The sequence below is a fragment of the Mustelus asterias genome, chromosome 1 (assembly GCF_964213995.1).
Source record: "Mustelus asterias chromosome 1, sMusAst1.hap1.1, whole genome shotgun sequence".
Taxonomy (NCBI): domain Eukaryota; kingdom Metazoa; phylum Chordata; class Chondrichthyes; order Carcharhiniformes; family Triakidae; genus Mustelus; species Mustelus asterias.
In genome coordinates, this window is record NC_135801.1 from 165,229,214 (window position 1) to 165,251,702 (window position 22,489).

Here is a 22,489-nt window from a genome sequence, read left to right on the forward strand (position 1 = left end):
TGATGGAATGTCACATTCAGTTTGAGGGAGAGAAGAGTGGGTCCAAGACCAGTATTTTAAATATAAATAAGGGCAATTATGAGAGCACAGAAGCAGAGTTAATTAAAGTAAACTGACAAATTAGTTTAAGGGGATAGATCAATATAGATGCAGATGTATACATTTAGTGGAATATTTAAGAATACACAGAATGAATACATTCCAACGAGAAAGAAAAATTCCAAAGAGAGGACCTACTATCTGTGTTTAATTAAAAAAATTAAAGACAGTATCAAACTTAAAGAAAAAGGATATCATTCTGCAAAGATGGATGGCAGGTCACGAGATTGGGTGGAATATTTAAAAAAGGCAATGGATGACTTAAAGATTAATAAAGAGGAAAAAACTAAAGTATAAGAGAAAGCTAGATAGTGAGAGTTTGAGCATTAATTCAATGAGTCTGGGGAATTCATAATGGAAAATAAGGAGATGACAGATGAATTAAACAGATATTTTGCACCGGTCTTCTTAAGAAGATGTGAATAACATCCCTTAAATAATTGTTAATCAGGAAAGGAAAGAATAGAGGAACTTAAGAAAACTACAATCACTAGTAAAATGGTAATGAGCAAATTGTTGGAATTGTGAACTGGAAAGACCCAGGTCCTGATGGACTTCATCCTAGGGTCTTAAAAAAGTGATGAGGGAGACAGTTGATGTGCTTTTAATTTTCCGAAGTTCCCTAGATTCTGGAAAGGTTCTATTAGATTGGAAATAATGCATGCAACTAATTTATTCAAAAAGGGAGGAAGACAGAAAGCTACAACATCTGTCATAGGGAAAATGTTAGAAGCTGTTATTAAAGATGTTATAGCAGGGCACTTGGAAAAATTCAGGGTAGTCAGGCAGTGTCAACATGGTTTTGCGAAAAAGGCAAATCAAGAAGTCACATGTGCTGTGGATAAAGGAGAACCAGTTGATGTATTGTACTTGGATTTCCAGAAGGCATTTGATAAGTTTCCATGTCTAAGGTTATTGTGGAAAATAAAAGCTTGTTACCTACAACACAACATATTGCCATGGTTAGAAGATTGGTTAGTTAACAGGAATCAGAGAGTAGTCATTTCCTGGTTGGCAAGATATAACGAGTGGTGTGCCGCTGTAATCAGTGCTGGGGCCTCAACATTTTACATTTCTTGTAAATGACTTGGATGAAAGGACCAAAGGTGTGGTTGTTAAATTTGCTGATGATACAAAGATAGGTAGGAAATCAAATTGTGAAGTGGACATAGCGACTCCACAAAAAGATAATAGATAGGTTAAGTGAGTGGGCAAAGATCTGGCAAAGGGAGTAACATGGGAAGATCTGAAACTGTCCATTTTGGCATGAAGAATAAAAGAGAAGTTTACTATTTAAATGGTGAGAGATTGCAGATCTCTGAGATGTAGAGGGATCTGAGTTTCTCCATACATAAGAACATAAGAACTAGGAGCAGGAATAGGCCATTTGGCCCCTGAAGCCTGCTCCACCATTCAATAAGATCATGGCTGATCTTTTTGTGGACTCAGCTCCACTCACCCGCCCGCTCACCATAAACCTTAATTTCTTTACTGTTCAAAAGTCTATCTATCTTTGCCTTAAAAACATTCAACAAGGTAGCCTCAACTGCTTCACTGGACACAAAATTACAAAAGGCTAGTATACAGGCATAGCAAATAATTAGGAAAGCTCTCTACTGTGAGGGGAATTGAATAGAAATGTAGGGAGGTTATGCTTCAGTGTTACAGAGACGTGTGAGACCACATATGGATTACTGTGTACTCGAGTGGTCATCTTATTTAAAGAAGGATATAAGTGCATTGAAAACAGTTCTGAGAAGGTTTATCAGATTAATCATAGAATCCCTACAGTGCAGAAGGAGACCATTTGGCCTATCAAGTCTGCACCAACCACAATCCCACCTAGGCCCTATCCCCTTAACCCCACATATTTACCCTGCTCTTCCCCCTGACACTACAGGGCAATTTATCATGGCCAATCAACCTAACCCGCACATCTTTGGACTGTGGGAGGAAACCGGAGAACCCAGAGGAAACCCACACAGACACAATGAGAACGTGCAAACTCCTCACAGTCACCCGAGGCCAGAATTGAACCCAGGTCCCTTGCGCTGTGAGGCAGCAGTGCTAACCACTGTGCCACCCAAAACCTACAATGTGAATGTTTATTTTGATGAAAGATTGGACAAACTAGGCTTGTATCCGCTGGAGTTTAGAAGAGTAAGAGGAGACTTGATTGAAACCTAGAAGATCCTGAGGGATCTTGACAGGGTGGATGTGGAGAGGATGTTTCCTCTTGTGGGAGAATCTAGAGCAAAGGGTCACTGTTTAAAAATAAGAAGTTGGCCGTTTCAGACAAAATAAGGAGAACGTTTCTCTCAGAGGGCTGTGAGTCTTTGGAATACACTTCCCAAAAAGGAGAGCCTTCGAAAATTTTTGGGAAAGAACAAAGTATATTCTTGATAAACAAGGGGCTGAAATATTGTCAGAGATAGGTGGGAATGTGGAGTTAAGGTTTTAATCTGATCAGCCGTTATCTTATTGAATGACGGAGCAAGCTCAAGGGGTTTAGTTGCCTGCACCTGCTCCTAATTTGTATGTTTGTTTGTTCATCTCATTATTTATGCAAATCATAGGAAGTTGCCGGCCCCGCTGTTACCTAATGGGATTGAAGGTCCGAGAGTAGTATTTACAGAGCAGCTGGACAACTGCTCATAGCTACAGGTCAGGAGCTCCAGATTCTGTTTCATGCACGATAACCAGAGGAAGAAATCGACCTTCAACCCTATGGTTCAATGATAACTCCCTGGAGATTCTCCTCCAGGCAAGAGAGGAGGAAATGGCCTAGTGGTATTACCACTAGACTATTAATCCAGAAACTCAGCCAATGTTCTGGGGTTCGAATCCTGCCACAGCAGATGGTGGAATTTGACTTCAATAAGAAAATCTGGAATTAAGAATTTACTGATGACCATGAAACCATTCTCGATTGTCGGAAAAACCCATCTGGTTCAATATTGTCCTTTAGGGAAGGAAATCTGCCTCCCTTACCTGGTCTGGCCTACATCACAGACATCTTCAACCTCTCCTTACAACAATCTGAGGTCCCTATCTGCTTCAAGATTGAGGGAGAGATTATCCCGGCACCAGAGAAAAGCCAAGCAACATGCCTTAATGACTATTGTCCCAGTGGCTCTGACATCCACCATTATGAAGTGCTTCAAAAGATTAGTCATGGCACAAATCAATTCTGGCCTCCTAGGTTACCTGGATACATTACAGTTCGTCTACCGCCGCAACAGCTCCACAGCAGACACCATCTCCCTGGCCCTGCACTCAACCCTGGAACACCTAGAGAACAAAGACACCCATGTCAGACTCCTATTTATTGACTACAGCTCAGCCTTCAACACCATAATTCCTACGAAACTCCTCTCCAAACACCGTGGCCTGGGGCTCAGCTCCTCCCTCTGCGACTGGATCCTGAACTTCCTAACCCACAGACCGCAGTCAGTAAGGATAGGCAACAACACCTCCTCCACAATCATCCTCAACAACGGTGCCCCACAAGGCTTGTCCTCAGCCCCTTACTTGCTCCTTTTACACCTATGACTGTGTGGCCAAATTCGATTTTCAGGTTTGCTGATGACACCACCGTAATGTGTCAGATCTCAAACAATGACAAGACGGAGTACAGGAAAGAGTTAGAGAACCTGGTGAACTGGTGCGATGACAATAATCTCTCCCTCAATGTCAACAAAATGAAGGAGATAGTCATTGACTTCAGGAAGCATAGTGGAAGACATGCCTCTGTCTACATCAATGGGGATGAAGTAGAAAAGGGCGAGAGCTTCAAGTTTTTAAGTGTCCAGATCACCAACAACCTGTCCTGGTGTCCCCATGCCGACACTATAGTTAGGAAAGCCCACCAACACCTCTACTTTCTCAGAAGACTAAGGAAATTTGGTATGTGTACTATGACTCTCACCAACGTTTGCAGATGCACCATAGAAAGCATTTTTTCTGGTTGTATCACAAGTTGTATGACACCTGTTCTATCCAAGACTGCAAGAAACTACAAAGGGTCGTGAACGAAGCCCAGTCCATCACTCAAAATAGCCTCCCACCTATTGACATTGTCTACACTTCCTGCTGCCTTAGTTATGCTGGACGGCAGCCAGCATAACTAAGGACCCCATGCACCCTGGACATACTCTCTTCCACCTTCTGTTGGGAAAAAGATGCAAAAGTCTGAGGACACGTACCAACCGACTCAAGAACAGCTTCTTCCCTGCTGCCATCAGACTTTTGAATGGACCTGCTTCGCATTAAGTTGATCTTCTCTATACTCTAGCTATGACTGTGACACTACATTCTGCACTTTCTTCTTTCCTTCTCTATGAACGATTTTCTTTGTCTGTATAGTGCACACGAAACAATACTTTTCACTGTGTACTAATACATGTGACAATAATAAATCAAATCAAATAAATGAAACCAAATCAAATCAAAAACATGTGACTCCAGAGCCATGGCAATGTGGTTGACTCTCAACTGCCCTCTGCAATGGCCTAGCAAGCCACTCAGTTCAAGGGCAACTAGGGATGGGCAATAAATGCTGGTCAGTCAGCGACGTCCATGTCCCACGAATGAATACATGAAGAGATCCTGCTTCTTCTGGATGAGAGCAGAATGCCCTCCCATCTGACTAGAGTAGTTTGGGAGGAGGTTACCAGGGTGGTTAATGCTCTTGACGTCAATTAAAAAAAACAGTCTTCAGTGCAGGAAAAGAATGAATGATCTGCTGTGCTTCGCCCTGCCAAGGTAAATTTATGATGTGGAGATGCCGGCGTTGGCCTTGGGTAGGCACAATAAGAAGCCTCACAACACCAGGTTAAAGTCCACCAGGTTTGTTTGGTAGCATGAGCTTTCGGAGCGCTGCCCCTTCATCAGATGAGTTTTTTACCTGAATATTTACACTTACCTGATGAAGAGGCTCGTGCTACCAAATAAACCTGTTGATCTTGAACCTCGTGTTGTGAGACTTCTTACAGGGAAATCTACTGCAAATACTCATAAAGGCATCAAGATGTTTAAGGGTGCATGTGGATATCACATGTGACTGGCAGATGGGACATCGGCACTGAATCTGTGACAGCCACATTTAAGCTCTCCATCTCCTATTAGTTGCAGGACTAATGACTTCTTAATCACTTACTGGGAAGGGCTCGGCAGACAATAGCTATGCATGCTTCTGAATATTTGATTCACCCAGTGCCCTTACAATCAATCATTCTGTCTTTCTGCTGGATAAGATTGTGCATAACAAGTCTGAACAGGTCAAGACAGTCTCTGACAATCGGAGAGGACTGTTGGAGACCAGCAGCTGCTGAGCCCGAATCAGATGATGAGCCTCTGAGCCCGGCCCTTAAGGGACCTTTTAGAGATGCGGAGATAGGCAGGGAATCATCAGGAAGAGTTGCCAAAGGCTGTTTGCAGAGTGGACCGAAGGCTGGAGAAGTCTGTCCACATTCTGTATGCTGTCATGGTTCCAGCATGTTAGCTCTTGGCTGTCTCCATGGAAAGGGACAACCACCTTGGAGACCTATGTCCAACAGAACCCACAGTTTCTGTTGTATGCTTGAGGTCCTGCACTCCATCTCAGGCACAAGTAGAACATGGCACACCAACCTCATTCCAAGTGCCCTTCTCCTGAAGAAGTCAGGGAGGTGCTATCAGACACCCACAGGGAGGTCCTGAAGATTTAAAGGCACCTAAACTTGGAGGCTGACTGGAAAGTCCCATCACATTCCTTTATTTGGCCTCAACAGGCTCTTACGAATTGCATCAGCTCTCTCCTGGGTGTGGATCAGTAACCTTGTTGTGCAGTCATCCTACCTCCTCTATATTGGTTGGAACTGGGAAACTCAGCTGGCCAACGGGGCTATTTTGTGGTTCCTATCCACCTTGGTTTCCAGCTGCTGTGAGTCCAAAATCCTGCCTCAGGACTTTGCAGGGTAGATTGCTCTCTGTGCCTTCATCATGTCCGATGCTGAGGTCGATGCCAGGTTCCTCCAGTTTTATTCTTACTACAGTCTTGTGCAGAATATTGATACAACTAAATGGCTCACTCGATTATTTCGAAGAACATCGAAGAGTTGACAATATTGCTCAAGGTCTGCAGTCACATTTGACCAAGCCAGGATAAAGATGGCAGATTTTCTTCCCTAAAGTGCTGTAGTGAAACAAATAAGTTTTTATGACAATCCGGTAGTTTCATGGGTACTGTTACTGAGCCTCGCTTTTTATCCCATATTGATTTAATTTAATTAACTGAATTTAAATTCCCCTACTCCCTTGATGGAATTGGAACTTGTCTCCGAATCAATAGGCTAGGCCTTTGGATTACTGATAACATAATCATTGTGCTGTTGTACTAGTTGGCATCCCAGGATAATGGATAGCAGAGTCAGGGAGATCCAAATTGAGAAGGTAAGCAGAAAGCTCCAATCTAGAATGGCAAACAGTATGTCATGTAAATTGACATAGCATAAGTAGCTTCAGATTTTATCAGCAGAGATAACAAACAGGGCTGGATTCAAAGCCAGGCCTTTAGTCATTCAAAGTTGTGCCACTAATCCCTCAGTTATAATTTTTTGATGGTGGGAGGTAATTGTAAGGTAACCCTATGATAATTTTTAAAATTTTATAATTTTTTTCTTTTTGCAGGTAGCAAAATCTCCAGGTAACGCCACAAACTCAGATATGGTGAAGGAGCTCAAACGGGATTTAATTGCCAAAGAATACGCAAACTTTGTACAGGCTCGCAAAGAGAATGAAATCCAGAATTATGTTTTCCTAGAAGAAGAACAAATGCAATTAAAGGGCAACATTAGGTATATAGTCCGAAGGGCTATGGAGTTTTACGAAGAAGACATAATACAAAGGAGAGAAAGGTAAATAAAATTATAGAGGTGCCAAATGGATTTTGAAGTTAAAATTAAACCATGGATTTACCAGTAGAATTTTTATTTGTATATGTAAGAGAGACAGACATGCCTAATGGGTTCTGATGAAATGTCACAGACCTGAAGCCATCTCTCTCCTCACAGTGGTAGGGCGGAATATTATGACCCTGCTCATCCCAAAACCGCAAAAATCCCACCTGAGGTCAACAGAACTTCCCATTGTCCGCCCCTCGCCTGCTCCAAGTCCCATGGCAGATGGAACAGTAAAATTCTGGTCGCAATACATACTGATTATTTCCAGCATTTTCGGTTTTTATTTCGGGTTTCCACCATCTTCAATATTTTGCTTTTGTTTGGATAATGGCAACCTTTTGCTAATTTGTAAAAAAAACTCTTTGAAATATAAATGTATGAGCCTATGACATTTTAAAAGAATACTTTATTGTGTCACAATCATGTAAAAGCTATTTCCTCAAAGTGGTCTGCGAGTTAAGAATGTCTGTGTGAATTAAAAGCTTCCTTTTAATTTGCAAATGATTTATTAAAAAAAATAACCAGCAGTAAAATTTTAGTCTTAAACAGGAGAAAGGTTAGTTTATGACAAAAACATTGCTATGAGTTACCAAGTAAAAGTTGCTAACTAAATACATACAAAAATTAATTCAGATATGAATAAAATATACTTATAAAGATTAAATTCAGTTCAGTCATTTAAGATCTCATTGCAGGTGAATTATTGGTTGTCTTTCTTTCTCTTTATTGTTTTGCATGGGATGTGGGCACAACTGGCAAGGCCAGGATTTGTTGCCCTTCCCGAATTGCCCTTTAACTGGGTGACTTGCAAAGCCATTTCAGGGGCAGTTAAGAGTCATCCACATACTTATTTTTAAATCCCTTCATGGCCTATCTTGATAACCTCTCTATACCTGCTCTACTCTCTTTCCCCATCCCGCCAGAACTCTTAATTTCTCCTACTTCAGTCTCCTGCATATCTCCCCCCACTTTGCCATCCAGTTGTCCATAATTCATACTTTGGAATATTCTACCTAAATGCTTCCACCAACTCACCACTTTTCACCAGTCTTCGATCAGATCACCTTTTTTGGTTCAGTCAATCTTTACTTTATTTCAACATGTATTTGTTTTTAGCACAAACAATGACTGAATTATCATCAGCATGCTGTCTGTGCATGTAAAGCTCTCCCATAATGAATAGAAATTTTTATGTGTGGAACCACTATTCATTAGCAATTGATATGGTAACTTCTCTTAAACCCAATTTTCTTTTATTTGTTTGAGGCTACGAGATCTTCTGGAAGCTGAGGAAAATGAGTACATGAAGCAACTGTCCCTTATGGGGGAAACACCTTTAGAGCGACAAGCAAAAATCAGACAATGCGTAAAAGACTTGAAGATAAAAAGGGAGAAGGAACGACAACAACTGGTTGCAGAAAAGCTTGATCAGCAATTCAGGTAATATTATATATGGGACAGACCTCTTGGTCTGAGGAATTTATCCTTGTTTTTACTGAAGGAAACGCAGCTTTTGTGCAACCTCAAAAACTCACTTAAAAAGTGGAATGACATGAAGAGAATAGGACATAGAACATAGAAAAGCTACAGCACAAACAGGCCCTTCGGCCCACAAGTTGCGTCGAACAATTTCCTTACCTTCGAGGCTCATCTATAACCCTCCATCTTACTAACCTCCATGAACCTATCCAAAAGTCTCTTAAAAGACTCAATCGAATCCACTTCTACCACCACTACTGGCAGCCGATTCCACGCACCCACCACCCTCTGAGTGAAAAACTTACCCCTAACATCTCCTCTATACCTACTCCCCAGCACCCTAAAACTGTGGCCTCTCGTGACAACCATTTCAGCCCTGGGTAAAAGCCTCTGAGAATCCACTCAATCAATACCTCTCAACATCTTATACACCTCTATCAGGTCACCTCTCATCCTTCGCCACTCCAAGGAGAATAGACCTAGCTCTCTCAACCTATCCTCATAACTTAATCCCGGCAACATCCTCATAAATCTCCTCTGCACCCGTTCTATAGCTTCCACATCCTTTCTGTAATGAGGCGACCAGAACTGGGCACAGTACTCCAAGTGGGGTCTGACCAGGGTCCTATACAGCTGCAGCATTATCTCCTGATTTCTAAACTCAATTCCTCTATTGATGAAGGCCAGTATTCCATACGCCTTCTTAACCACAGCCTCTACCTGCGACGCCGCTTTGAGCGCCCTATGTACCCGGACCCCAAGATCCCTCTGTTCTTCCACACTGCCAAGCGTCTTACCCTTAATATTATATTCTTCCATCCTATTCGACCTGCCAAAATGAACCACCACACACTTATCTGGGTTGAAGTCCATCTGCCACTTCTCCGCCCAGTCTTGCATTTTATCTATGTCTCGTTGCAACTGCTGACATCCCTCTACACTATCCACAGCACCTCCAACCTTTGTGTCATCAGCAAACTTGCCAACCCATCCTTTCACTTCCTCATCCAGGTCATTTATAAAAATCACAAAGAGCAAGGGTCCCAGAACAGATCCCTAGGGCACCCCACTGGTGACCGACCTCCACTCTGAAAAAGACCCATCTACAACCACTCTTTGCCTTCTGTGGGCAAGCCAGGACAAAAGAGAATGCTAAAATTCATAGAATTCTTTGGGATTATTAATGCAGCTGAGTGCTTGCCTTGTGATGGAGGTACTGAGTGACTCTGTGCATATCTGAATTCTGGGCATGTCTTGGGTTTTTAAATACACTTGTTTGTTTTAAGTTAGTTACCTGGTGGTTTGCATTCTGAATTATAATATGGGACATGTCTCTTACGCCAGAAATTCTAGGGTGGTAGCCAGTAAAAGATGCTGAGTACTAGTTTACTTGCCAGAGGAAGAGATAAAATGGACTGGATTTTCGCTTTTGAAGTTAGGCAGTGGGAGACAGGAAATCATCCAGCCTGCAGTGACTGTCTTGGGAGAAACTCATCTGATATTCAGATTAATAATAGTATACTATGAAGGAATAATACAGCAGCTTGGAGAAAAGGACGATTGCAAACCATTTTGTGCCAGGCACAAACCGATTTTTAGGTCAGCGTATAATTTTCTGGGATTGGCGTGATCTGCACCAGGCAAGGCTGGAAAATTGCCCCTTTGGAATCATACCAATAACATTGATTAGCCATTACCCATGAATTCCTCAGGTTTAAGTGTCTGTGGTTGCCATCTCAGGTCCGTTTTTTAGTCTTGACTCTCAAATTGGTTAAAAGTACGGTCATCTTCAGTCCGCTTATCAATAACCCCATTAAATCCTCCGTCCTTTGCTTTATTACAGAGTTGCCTGTATTCATTAGGAAACTAGCTGTAAAAGACTCTTACCAGAATTTCTTTTTAGAGCAGCAGCCATTTGGTCCAAAAAGTAGAATGCTTCTTCAGAACTGGACCCTTATTAATACTAAAAGTCTATCAACATGAGAAATGCATACACAATCAGGTAACTTAAATGCCAATACAGACTCTGCGATGTCAAGTTCAAATTTCTTCAGTCTCTTATACCATCTGTCAAAGTCCATGATATATTCCTCCATGGACTGATTACCTGTTTTCTTAAACCAATCAAAGACTGGGCTTCATATGTTTCCAATAAGTCATCATTTTTGTAGAATTTATCCAAAGGCTCTACCAGAAGGTCCAGTCCGTCTTCATTCCACAAATCAGGAACAAACAAGAACAAAGAACAATACAGCATAGGAACAGGCCCTTTGGCCCTCCAAGCCCGCGCCGCTCCCTGGTCCAAACTATGCCTTTCTTTTGTATCCCTCCATTCCCACTCCGTTCATGTGGCTATCTAGATAAGTCTTAAATGTTCCCAGTGTGTCCGCCTCCACCACCTTGCCCGGCAGCGCATTCCAGGCCCCCACCACCCTCTGTGTCAAATACGTCCTTCTGATATCCGTGTTAAACCTCCCCCCCTCACCTTGAACCTATGACCCCTCGTGAACGTCACCACCGACCTGGGAAAAAGCTTCCCAACGTTCACGCTATCTATGCCTTTCATAATTTTATACACCTCTATTAGGTCTCCCCTCATCCTCCGTCTTTCCAGTGAGAACAACCCCAGTTTGCCCAATCTCTCCTCATAACTAAGCCCCTCTATACCAGGCAACATCCTGGTAAACCTCCTCTGCACTCTCTCTAAAGCCTCCGCGTCCTTCTGGTAGTATGGCGACCAGAACTGGACGCAGTATTCCAAATGCGGCCGAACCAACGTTCCATACATCTGCAACATCAGACCCCAACTTTTATACTCTATGCCCCGTCCTATAAAGGCAAGCATGCCATATGCCTTCTTCACCACTTTCTCCACCTGTGACGTCACCTTCAAGGATCTGTGGACTTGCACACCCAGGTCCCTCTGCGTATCTACACCCTTTATGGTTCTGCCATTTATCGTATAGCTCCCCCTTACATTAGCTCTACCAAAATGCATCACTTCACATTTATCTGGATTGAACTCCATCTGCCATTTCTTTGCCCAAATTTCCAGCCTATCTATATCCATCTGAAGCCTCTGACAATGTTTCTCACTATCTGCAAGTCCTGCCAATTTCGTGCTGTCTGCAAACTTACTGATCACCCCAGTTACACCTTCTTCCAGATCGTTTGTATAAATCACAAACAGCAGAGGTCCCAATACAGAGCCCTGCGGAACACCACTAGTCACAGGCCTCCAGCCGGAAAAAGACCCTTCCACTACCACCCTCTGTCTTCTGTGACCAAAGTAAGAAGTTTAACAACACCAGGTTAAAGTCCAACAGGTTTATTTGGTAGCAAAAGCCACACAAGCTTTCGGAGCTCTAAGCCCCTTCTTCAGGTGAGTGGGAATTCTGTTCACAAACAGAGCATATAAAGACACAGACTCAATTTACATGAATAATGGTTGGAATGCGAATACTTACAACTAATCAAGTCTTTAAGAAACAAAACAATGTGAGTGGAGAGAGCATCAAGACAGGCTAAAAAGATGTGTATTGTCTCCAGACAAGACAGCCAGTGAAACTCTGCAGGTCCACGCAACTGTGGGAGTTACAAATAGTGTGACATGAACCCAATATCCCGGTTGAGGCCGTCCTCGTGTGAGCGGAACTTGGCTATCAGTTTCTGCTCAGCGACTCTGCGCTGTCGTGTGTCGCGAAGGCCGCCTTGGAGAACGCTTACCCGAATATCAGAGGCCGAATGCCCATGACCGCTGAAGTGCTCCCCAACAGGAAGAGAACAGTCTTGCCTGGTGATTGTCGAGCAGTGTTCATTCATCCATTGTCGCAGCTTCTGCATAGTTTCCCCAATGTACCATGCCTCGGGACATCCTTTCCTGCAACGTATCGGGTAGACAAAGTTGGCCGAGTTGCAAGAGTATGTACCGTGTACCTGGTGGGTGGTGTTCTCACGTGAGATGATGGCATCTGTTTCGATGATGCGGCATGTCTTGCAGAGGTTGCTGTGGGAGGGTTGTGTGGTGTCGTGGTCACTGTTCTCCTGAAGGCTGGGTACTTTGCTGCGGCAATGGTCTGTTTGAGGTTGCGTGGTTGTTTGAAGGCAAGAAGTGGGGGTGTGGGGATGGCCTTGGCGAGATGTTCGTCTTCATCAATGACATGATGAAGGCTCCGAAGGAGATGCCGTAGCTTCTCCGCTCCGCTCCGGGGAAGTACTGGACGACAAAGGGTACTCTGTCCACCATGTCCCGTGTTTGTCTTCTGAGGAGGTCGGTGCGGTTTTTCACTGTTGGTTCTTCCTGTTGGGGAGCACTTCAGCGGTCACGTGCATTCGGCCTCTGATATTCGGGTAAGCGTTCTCCAAGGCGGCCTTAGCGACACATGACAGCGCAGAGTCGCTGAGCAGAAACTGATAGCCAAGTTCCGCACACACGAGGACGGCCTCAACCGGGATATTGGGTTCATGTCACACTATTTGTAACTCCCACAGTTGCGTGGACCTGCAGAGTTTCACTGGCTGTCTTGTCTGGAGACAATACACATCTTTTTAGCCTGTCTTGATGCTCTCTCCACTCACATTGTTTTGTTTCTTAAAGACTTGATTAGTTGTAAGTATTCGCATTCCAACCATTATTCATGTAAATTGAGTCTGTGTCTTTATATGCTCTGTTTGTGAACAGAATTCCCACTCACCTGAAGAAGGGGCTTAGAGCTCCGAAAGCTTGTGTGGCTTTTGCTACCAAATAAACCTGTTGGACTTTAACCTGGTGTTGTTAAACTTCTTACTGTGTTTACCCCAGTCCAACGCCGGCATCTCCACATTCTGTGACCAAGCCAGTTCTCCACCCATCTAGCCACCGCCCCCTTTATCCCATGAAATCCAACCTTTTGCACCAACCTACCATGAGGTACTTTGTCAAACGCTTTACTAAAGTCCATATAGACGACATCCATGGCTCTTCCCTCGTCAACCATTCTAGTCACTTCTTCAAAAAACTCCACCAGGTTAGTGAGGCATGATCTCCCTCTCACAAAACCATGCTGACTATTGTTAATAAGTTTATTCCTTTCTAAATGCGCATACATCCTATCTCTAAGAATCCTCTCCAACAACTTCCCTATCACGGACGTCAAGCTCACCGGTCTATAATTTCCCGGGTTATCCTTCCTACCCTTCTTAAATAACGGGACCACATTAGCTATCCTCCAATCCTCTGGGACCTCACCTGTGTCCAGTGACGAGACAAAGATTTGCGTCAGAGGCTCAGCGATTTCATCTCTTGTCTCCCTGAGCAGCCTTGGATAGATTCCATCAGGCCCTGGGGATTTGTCAGTCTTTATATTCTCTAAAAAACCTAACACTTCCTCCCTTGTAATGGAGATTTTCTCCAACGGTTCAACACTCCCCTCCGAGACACTCCCAGTCAACACATCCCTCCTTTGTGAATACCGACGCAAAGTATTCATTTAGGATCTCCCCTACTTCTTTGGGCTCTAAGCATAATTCTCCACTTTTGTCCCTGAGAGGTCCGATTTTTTCCCTGACAACCCTTTTGTTCCTAACGTATGAATAAAATGCCTTGAGATTCTCCTTAATCCTGTCAGCCAAGGACATTTCGTGACCCCTTTTTGCCCTTCTAATTCCTCGTTTGAGTTCTTTCCTACTTTCTTTGTGTTCCTCCAGAGCTCCGTCCGTTTTTAGCTGCCTGGACCTAACGTATGCCTTTCTTTTCTTTTTGACCAGTCCCTCAATTTCCCTGGTTATCCATGGTTCTCGAATCCTACCCTTCCTATCCTTTTTTACAGGCACATGCCTGTCCTGCAGCCCTAACAACTATTCCTTAAAAGACTCCCACATGCCAGATGTGGATTTACCCTCAAACAGCCTCTCCCAATCAACAGCTGCCAATTTCTGCCTAATCCCACTAAAGTTAGCCTTCCCCCAATCCAACACCTTACCCTTGGGACACCACTCATCCATTTCCATCGCTATCCTAAAGCTAACAAAATTGTGGTCACTATTTGCCACATGTTCCCCTACTGAAACTTTGAAGACCTGACCGGGCTCATTCCCCAGTACTGGGTCCAGTATAGCCCCCTCTCTAGTTGGGCTATCTACATATTGTTCCAAAGAACCTTCCTGTACGCAATTTACAAATTCCTCCCCATTCAGAGTCCCAGCTCTCAGCGATTTCCAGTCTATACCAGGGAAATTGAAGTCTCCCACTACAACAACCCTATTTTTCCTGCACCTATCCAGTATCTCCTGACATATCATTCAGGTTCCATTCTGAAAACACCTTATTCCTAATTTTACTCTTTGCTAGTAATGACAAAGCTGAAGCCATACTTTACTTTGTTTTGAGTGATGAAGTAACTGTGTCCACATCTCAACTTCAGTTTTCCACTGCTCCTGTGGCTTTGCTTCCGAGAAAATTGGTGGATACGTGAAGCCTTACATTTTGCATCTTCCTTCTGCCGTTCAGTAACTTAAATTTGTCAGCATCAGTGTACTTTTTTTCCTTCAGAGGATGAAGACAAAAACTTTATTTTACAGAAACCAATCACCAAGGCTTTAATGTTCATCTTCTGCGGCTGTGTTCAGATCAATAATAGAAATGTTGGGGGAATAATGCAGCAGCTCATCTTTGTATTCCATTCTCCTTGCAATGAATTACAACATTCCATTTGCCTTCCTAACCACTTGCTGTACGTAGATGCTAATGTTTTGTGATTCATGTACCAGGACACTGGCGATCCCTCTTCTGGGGATGAATTCCCGGTTGAATTTGAGAACTGGCTGTCATGCGCTCACAATCTTGGTTTGAAAGCTGGGAGTTTCAAGTTCAGTGGAATATCTGGATGGATCCTTGATGTTGCTCGACAATCCTCTCATGGTTTTAGCCTTCTTAAGCTCCGTGAATGGCTATATTATCCTGCAGTTTGTCATTAATCCTGGACTTTTATCTCTTGTGATTGTCCTTCTGATTTAATGATGTTGTCTTTTATCCTGATAAGGGTATATGATATATGAGCACTGTGGCGTATATCACCTGTTATCCTTTGAAAATAGGGGATGTTCATTTATTTATGATGGAATTTATCCACCAGTATGCTCTGCTAGAGGAGTAAGGGAGACCTTAGTTTGCCTTTAATCTTGGCCTGGATTTGTGCTACCAGGGAAGTGGGATGGGTAATGGAGTCTTCCCATTTTGCTTTTGGCCCTGTGTCAAATTCAAATCCTTGGGATTCAGTGTTTGCAGTGCAGGGATATTTTCTTGTTTGTGGACTGATAATGGGTCTCCTTCGTTCTACTGGGATGTGTGCACTACATTGGTTGTATGACATTAGGGTTGTGTGATATTTAGTAAGTTGTTTTTTGTGTTGTAATCCTTGCATTTACAATGAAGGAGTATATTTTTGGTACCCTTTACTTTGTTCATGGTTAAGATGAGTAGTGTCATAGCAGGGTGGTGGGCATGTGATATGGAATAGAGGTGGTGGGTCTAGCCTTATAAGTCCTTATAGTGGGTAAGGAAACTCTCCCTTTAGATCTTATGGTGTCACATATCTCTTTTGTACTTTGGTTATTTTGGGGTTAAAGAATCTTTGATGGTTTCCTGTTAATGTTCCAGTTGTTTTGGGGTTATATGACCTATGATTAACTCCTGTTATAGCACAAACAGACTATATATCCTGGGAGGAGACATTGCATTGTATCATTGGCATCTAAGATGGCTAGGGGTGGGGGAATCATGCTTTGGTGCACATCCAAATGTGGCACAAAAATTCTTGGTGGTTTAATCACCATTTTAACTGTGCCAATGTCCTGCATTTTTTGTGGTTGAATAAGCAATGACAGTAGCTACTTTAAAGACTTGTTCCTGTAATAAGTTCTGTAGCTTTGTTTCTCTTATCCTGTGAGTTTGGCCATATCTTGCTGAGCCAATTGTGGCTGTTTCTTGTTATCCTGCTATACTGATATCCCCCCCATCCTTCAGTATATCCTCTCATTACTTGTATGGTGGGAGGTGCTGGATAAAATGAATAATCTAAACCAACCATGTTGGGTTTTTTTCTTTTTATCCCTATATGTATTTGTTTGAAAATTACCTTGTTGTACTGTACAATCACAGAATCCCACAGTGCAGCAGAGGCCCTTCAGCCCATCATGTGAGAAACACCTTACCTACCTACCTAATCCCATTACCAGCACTTGGCCCAAAGTCCTGAATATTATGACGTGCTAACTGCTCATCCTGCTGCTTTTTAAAGGATGAGAAGCAACTCATCTCCACCATCTTCCCAGGCAGCACATTCCAGACTGTCACCTCACTCTGGGTAAAAATGTTTTCCCATAAATCCCCCCTAATTCTCCTGCTCCACAACTTGAACTATGTCCCTGCGTGACTGACCCTTCAGCTAAGGGGAACAACTGCTCCCGATTCATCATGTCCATGCCCCTCTTGATCTTGTACACCTTGATCAGGTCACCCCTCAGGCTTCTCTGCTCTAATGAAAACAACCCAAATATATCCAACCCCTCTTCATAATTTAAATGATCCATCCCAAGCACCATCCTGGTGAATCTCCTCTGCATCCTCTTCAGTGCAATCATATCCTTCCTTATAATGTGGCGACCAGAACTGCCACACTCCAGCTGTGGCCTCACCAAAGTTCCATACAATTTCAACATGACCTCCCAGCTTTTGTAATCTATGTCTTAATTGATAAAGACAAGTGTCCCACCCCACTAACATTCTTTTCCACCTTCAGAAATCTATGGACAAACACACCAAGGTCTCTTTGTTCCTCAGAATTTCCTGATGTCATGCTGTTCATTGAATATTTCCTTGTCAAATTACCCCTTCCAAAGTATATCACCTCACACTTTTCAGGATTAAATTCCATCTGCCACTTATCTGCCCATTTGACCATTCTGTCTATATCTTCTTGTAGCCCAAGACACTCCTCTTCACTGTTAACCACCCGCCAATTTTTGTGTCATCTGCAAACTTACTAATCCTACTCCTCATAGTCATCTATGTTGTTTATATAAATGGTCCAGCACAGATCACTGTGGTACACTACTGAACACTGGCTTCCAGTCACTGAAGCAGCCTTCTGTCATCACCCTCTGTCTGCTACAACTGAGCCAATTTTGAATCCACATTGTCAAATCACCCTGTATCCCATGTGCATTTGGCTTCTTTACAAGTCTCCCTTGTCAAAGGCTTTGCTGAAATCCATATGAACTATATCAACTGCAGTATCCTCATCGACACACCCAGTCACCTCCTCAAAAAAATTCAATCAAATTTGTTTGGCATAACCTCCCTCTGACAAAGCCAGGCTGACTATTCCTGATCAAGCTTTGCCTCCAAGATTCTCTCCATTGTAATTTTCTCCAATAGGTTCCTTACCGCCGACATGAGACTCACTGGTCTGTAGTTTCCTGGTTTATCTCTACAACCCTTCTTAAATAGCAGAACCACATTAGCTATTCTCCAGTCCTCTGGCACCTCCCTTGTAAGAAGTCTAACAACACCAGGTTGTTTATTTGGTAGCAAAAGCTACTAGCTTTCGGAATGCTGCCCCTTCGTCAGGTGGAGTGGGAGATCTGCTCACAAACAGGGCATACAGAGACACAAACTCAACTTACAGAATAATGATTGGAATGCGAGTTTTTACAGCTAATCAAGTCTTAAAGGTATAGACAATGTGAGTGGAGAAATCGTTAAGCACAGGTTAAAGAGATGTGTATTGTCCCAGTCAGGACAGCTAGTGAGATTTTGCAAGTCCAGGCAAGTTGTGGGGGTTACAGATAGTGTGACATGAACCCAAGATCTTGGGTTTCTTCTTACTAAGGTCAGTCTTGCTGACACGTCCTGTTTGTTAACTCAGCAAAAATGCCAATGTCGCAGTCCATGATCCTTGGGAGGACATGATCAATTAACTTATTTTGCCAAATTCTGACTTTTCTCGTCTTGACAATACCAAGTAAGGGAGAGTTTCAAGTACATTTTTATAGTCATTCTTAAAAATATTTATTAAAATTATATACTATACATTAAAAATCTTTATTGAAAAGTCCAAGATCTTTCATTAAGTCCAGTAACATAACCACTGTTACCATATTCAAGCTATTTATATCAGAATGTTTCAATTGTATCAGTATTTCCATTACTCCACCTATGACTCATGTCTATATATATATATATTTCAGAGAGCAGTGTGAGGAGTTGCAGACAAAGCTATCACATCAGCGAGAGCTAGAGTTGGTCAAGGATAGGGAGGCACAAATAGAGTTCAACAAGAAACTGCAGAATCAGCAGAAGGATGAAGAGCAAATCTATCAAGAGTTGTGGGAGAAGGATCGGCTTACTAAAGAGGAGAGAATAGAAAGGGAAATGAAGGAGCAATATGAGAAACAGCAAGAAGTCCAGGCTGGTCTACACCAACAAATGGCAGAAAATGATGTGAAGCGCATGGATCAGAAACGGCGGATACAAGAAGATGCAAAGATTATGGTAAGAAAATAATGTAAATTGTCTGAGCAGGGATGCATATTATCTCACCTCTTTATTGGTCTTGTTCTCATCTCATCCACCTGAGGTGCCAATTCTCTCATATACATTTTTTCTTCTCTATGTCAATTTTCTTTAACCACTAAAGACGATGGCCTAGAAATTCAGTATGGGTCAATCGTGATTGCAAGGTACAGCCTTCACACCTGAATTACAAGACCCATCATCTTGAAGACCTTTGCTGTCAAACTCCTGGGCCATTGATTCCTTGCTGGGTACAGGCATGGATGTTGGGTGAATTTTTTTTTCCATCTTGGTAGCCATTGTTCAAGTGTGAATCTTTGTTTAAGCGATTTGGTTGTTACAAATATCGTCAGTCCATATGTACGGATTTTTCAGCATGATAGTAATCAGATGGGAATCATGGCCATTCTTCCCCAACCCTAACCCAAAGATAAATCCATCACCACCTTACTACAGTCAGCTAATTCAGCGTCGATCAGGAATTGAACTTGAGACCTTCTGAATCTAAAAGACATTATTATTCAGGGTAAGCTTAATGACCTTTGAGGAGAACTTTTTTTATATATCCTGTACCCAGAAGATTTTTATTTATGTTTGCTCTTTATTTTTAGAACCTCGTTTCTTCCATCCATTTTAAAAAGGAATATGATTCAGCCTTTTGAGTATAGGAAAGCCATTGGCACCAACAAGAAACATTTTCACTCTCAGTGTAATTATGTAGACATTGGGAGGGTTGTGAAACTGTTGTGAGAGAAAGAGGTGCACTTTAACACTGATAGGAGAGACTGCTTGTAGGAGATTTTGGTCTTCCAACTACAGGGCAGCTAAAAAAAAACAAGATACTGCAGAGCTGGAGATCTGAAATAAAAACGGAAAGTGCTGGAATTCTGAATTTTCATATTAGATTTGAAATGTTAACTCTGTTTCTCTGTCCACAGATGTTGCCAAACCTGCTGAGTTTTTCTCGCATTTTCTGTTTTATTACAGGGAAGTTAAATTCTGACAGCCAGAGAAGTCATTGTAAATGTCAGTTGAAAGTGGGATTTGAAATGCTAGTTTCCTGAAACTGTAGTCCAAATTTATTCTAACATTGGTACAGTCATGATTGGAATAATTAATGACAGATTTTAGGGAGAAATACATTTATTTCCAGTTATTTATCTGAGATTGACTTATTTGCATAACTTCAGATGCAAAATTTATTGGTGCATGGAGCACACTATTAGTGGGAGTGGAACAATGTGTGTAAGTGTGCTTAACGATTAAAAGGAAGTGTGAGAATATGGGACAAAAATACTGAAGGACCTCAAGTACAGCCATATTCATTGGTAAATAACATCCAGCCACATTAGTGAGGCTGCAGAGAAGTGTATGATGGCTGCTAAAGTGGAGGTAGTGCTGCATGAGATGGCTGTTGGGAAGCCTATCACAATACCACCCCACAGGTTAACACTGTAATATGTCTGCATGGAGGAGTCAAGTTTCAGGGATTAGCTGACAAGTGGTGTCAATGATTGTCTCAACCCCATGATGTATGGTAGCTGCAGGTTTTTTTTACAGAGACAATGCAAATCTGTGTCTGGCTCTCTGCTGATCCAGACCTGTGAAGGTGGTTGTTTGTGGTTATCACAAAGTATGTTTCAGATCTGAAGTTGGCGGCATTTTTGCTAGAGTGACCAATCATTCGAGCATGCCTTCTTTCATAGTGTACCACTGAACACATGGCATATTCTGATTCTGTAAGAGTTTTAACAACACCAGGTTAAAGTCCAACAGGTTTATTTGGTACCAAATGCCATTAGCTTTCGGAGCGCTGCTCCTTCATCCACATCATATTCTGATTCTTCCAGGAAAGCACACAATACTACTACTCAGGCATTCACACATCTTAGTGGCACCATTGGGAATACTGTCCTAGTTTACATTAGGAAGAGAAGCTGTTTTATGCAGTAATCAGTTGCCGAAGCAAAGATCTCTGCCTTTACATGCAAATGTGAAGATACCAGAGGGTGGGCAGAGACATCTTTATGCAGCCGCATATGCCTGGCAACTATTTATTATTCCTTCTCTTTTTCCAAACATAGGGCAATTCCCATTACTGCCAGTAATAGTGTAGGGATCAAAGTGAATAACCAATTATAACAATTGGCACAAGGATTCATGAGAACGTAAAGACCTGCCGAAGAAAATAAGAAATATCTAAAATACACGATAGTACTGTGCCCTTTTCAAACAATCAAAATATTTCTCAAACCTGAATGTTTATTTCACATGGTCTTAATTCGTATTTGATTTCCTGCCAGTCAGAGCAGCAGGGAATAATGTGCAGATGTTCCTGCCCCTAAATTAACACGTAAATGAGGTGCCCACATTTTTGAGGTGGACACCTGTCTGATCCATACTACCGGAAGTAAAGTGCAATACAAAACAATTATAGCTTCAGCAAAACAGACTCCTGTCCATCTTTGCTCTGAGCTGCCTGATTTTCACAGGTTGGATATGTAGCTGAATGTGGGTGCAACAATCTAGTGGGAGATCAACCAGAAAAATTTACATAGAGTGAAATTCAGATTATTTTATTTGATTACAGTTTTGGTCGCCTAGTTACAGGAAGGATGTAAATAAGGTTGAAAGAGTGCAGAGAAGGTTCACAAGGATGTTGCCGGGACTTGAGAAACTGAGTTACAGAGAGAGATTGAATAGGTTGGGTCTTTATTCCCTGGAGCGTAGAAGAATGAGGGGAGATTTGATAGAGGTGTATAAAATTTTGATGGGTATAGATAGAGTGAATGCAAGCAGGCTTTTTCCACTGAGGCTAGGGGAGAAAAAAACCAGAGGGCATGGGTTAAGAGTGAAAGGAGAAAAGTTTAAAGGGAATATAAGGGGGTGCTTCTTCACGCAGAGAGTGGTGGGAGTGTGGAATGAGCTGCCGGATAAAGTGGTAAATGCTTTTAACATTTAAGAAAACTTGGACGGGTTCATGGATGAGAGGGGTGTGGAGGGATATGGTCCAAGTGCAGGTCAGTGGAACTAGGAAAGAAATGGTTCGGCACAGACAAGAAGGGCCAAAAGGCCTGTTTCTGAGCTGTAATTTTCTATGGTTCTATGATTCAAGTTCTCATTGTGGGATAAAGATTGGTAATGAGAAGGATAAACTTACTATGAAGAATGATTTTCAAAATAATGTCCTTGAAGCTATTTGGGCTGCAGTTTCAGCATTAAAGCGTACATTCTAACTACTGGTGTCCGCCAAACAGTTTTGTGGGGTTAATGTGCAAATATCTCACCCCAAAGACCCATGGATTCACCCCACCCATCCCCATGCAATTTAAACGTTATTTTAAAAAGAGATATTTGGCAGTCCAGGATGCTTCCCCAGTCTGTGGTGGCCACTTCCACTTTTGGCATACTGGCCTCC

General features: G+C 42.5%; 1 protein-coding gene across 1 annotated transcript in view; it reads left to right on the plus strand.

Annotated features, from left to right (window-relative positions):
• The window catches only part of cfap53 (cilia and flagella associated protein 53), a 44,899-nt gene that overhangs the window by 8,358 nt on the left and 14,052 nt on the right, over positions 1–22,489 (plus strand). Inside the window, exons 2-4 of the mRNA XM_078227690.1 lie at positions 6,769–6,995; positions 8,307–8,480; positions 18,747–19,050. Coding sequence (XP_078083816.1) covers positions 6,769–6,995; positions 8,307–8,480; positions 18,747–19,050 — 705 coding nt within the window. The remainder of the gene's footprint in view (positions 1–6,768; positions 6,996–8,306; positions 8,481–18,746; positions 19,051–22,489) is intronic.